The sequence below is a fragment of the Oryzias melastigma genome, linkage group LG16, assembly GCF_002922805.2.
Source record: "Oryzias melastigma strain HK-1 linkage group LG16, ASM292280v2, whole genome shotgun sequence".
NCBI lineage: Eukaryota > Metazoa > Chordata > Actinopteri > Beloniformes > Adrianichthyidae > Oryzias > Oryzias melastigma.
In genome coordinates, this window is record NC_050527.1 from 13,946,472 (window position 1) to 13,948,545 (window position 2,074).

Sequence of the window (2,074 nt, forward strand, 5' to 3'; positions counted from 1 at the left end):
AAAAAAAAACACTGAAAGAAAACCAAAAGGTGTGAAAATGTTTGGCACATTCCGCTCTTTCAAATCCAATCCAATGGAATATTCCAGTGTGAAAGTACCCAAGTTTTGTATCCTATTTGATGCTCTTCAGTAAAACACCTGACAATATACACAGTAGCTTACAACTGTTAAGCATGGCTACGAAAAGAGACCCCAAGTGCCCCTACTGGGTGCAGAGATTCCCTCCACGTCGCCTTGGTGGTGGATGTAAGTTTAATATACCTCTGACAGGCCTAACAGGGTTGAGGTCATCCCAGCTCTAATTACCAGAGAGGAAATAAACTGGCTGTCTCCACAGACAGTTCAGTTAGCACACTGGTAAATTTAGTGGAGGGCATTGAGTCTGGACTATCTTGTTTCAGAGACGCCAAAAACTGGGGGTGTTTTCAAACACAACCAACGGCTCATAGAGACACAGCCAGGCATGTGGGCTCCATGGTTGTAAAAAGACTGAGTTTCTGCTTGGGTAAGGAGAGTATGCCTAGCAGGGAGAACACAAGCCCATACAAAATGTGACTGGAAGTTTCAGATTCGTTTTTAAACAGAATCTCAACAAAAGGCTGCAGCATATGCACAGATTAGAATGTTTCATTATCACAAGCATACATTTTATGACTGAGAAAAAATATAAAATCATCTATTCCAGTAAATAGGGCTGTAACGAGTATCCGGGTGCTCGGACAATTGCAATCCGCTTCTGAAAATTCGAGTACGAATATTCGGGTAGTCCAAGATCGCTGATGTTGAAACCTTTTTAGATACTTATTGCTTTAGCTTATAATCAGGGTAAATAGAAAAGGTAAAGGGTGGATTGGGTTTCTCTCCGTTTTTTGATTGATTGATTTATTTGTTTAATTGTAAAGCGCTTTGAGTTGCACAAGTATGAGAAACACTTGATGAATAAAGTTTGATTGACTGATTGAAAACCTGGTGGTGATGGCGGCGAAGGGAGGGGGGGTTAAAGGACCAAAAAAAAAAAAAAATCTATAAGGTCAATGTGCCTATTCCATTAATTCAAGTTTCATTTTTTCTCATATAATTTATTTGGTGTCATGAACAATTACAGGTCCGGTGTACGCATGTGCATTTCTAAAACCCTAGAAGCAAATGTGTATTTTTTTAAAGATACATTTTTAAAAATACTAAGATTTGTTTTGCTTTGTTTTCTGCATTAATGTGAGTAGATCATTAAACAAATAGTAGAAAACTTAATAGGACAATTCTATTATATTAATAGACATTGTATTGCATAAGGTTGGCAAAACAAAGACATTATCTTTTCATGAAACATCTGGTAACATGATGTTGCTCTTTATTTCTGAAAAGCTAAAAAAATGGTTTTCCATAAATGTCAATGTTAACAAGAGCTTCTTAAATCAACTATAATGGTTTGTTTACCACATCACAAGCACAGCAGATTGAAAAAACAGGAGCACTTACTTAAGGAAGCGGCTGAGATACTGGCGACTGCATGGAGACCACGAGAAGATCCCGTTGTGACCGGCTAATGTGGGAGACATGATGTTTCCCTCAGACTTTTTACAAACATTGCCTTCACCGTCATGTACCATTCCAAAACTGAAAAACAAAAAGGGATTGCAAAAATGTATTTGATTTAGCAGAACTTCAACCAAATCCCAATATTTTCTCTGATAGCCGCCTCATTATCACATGTAGATTTTTTGGAATACACTTAAAGGATTCCTTTTAGTAATAAAACATTCAGTTTAGATCTTTTATTTTTTTTTACCCAGGAATTATTGTTTATTGTTCATATTCTTAAAACAAAAGTAGAAAAAGAATGCAAAGAAAGGGTTTGTACGGTGTCTCTGAAGTCCAAATCACACTAACGAATCCCTCAACGCATAACAGATGACAGTTAAAAGAGCAAAAGAAATCATAAAAAAACAGCATTAAATTTTAGGCAATCAAAACAAAAAATCCAGAAACCAAAACAAAATTATAATATATATATATATATATATATATATATATATATATATATATATATATATATATATATATATATATATAT

The 2,074-nt window shown here is 35.1% G+C and overlaps 1 protein-coding gene across 1 annotated transcript in view; it reads right to left on the bottom strand.

Moving 5' to 3' along the window:
• LOC112144076 (A disintegrin and metalloproteinase with thrombospondin motifs 16) overlaps window positions 1–2,074 on the bottom strand; it is a 64,643-nt gene that overhangs the window by 31,833 nt on the left and 30,736 nt on the right. Inside the window, exon 9 of the mRNA XM_024268395.2 lies at window positions 1,480–1,617. Within this exon, the coding sequence (XP_024124163.1) occupies window positions 1,480–1,617 (138 nt within the window). The remainder of the gene's footprint in view (window positions 1–1,479; window positions 1,618–2,074) is intronic.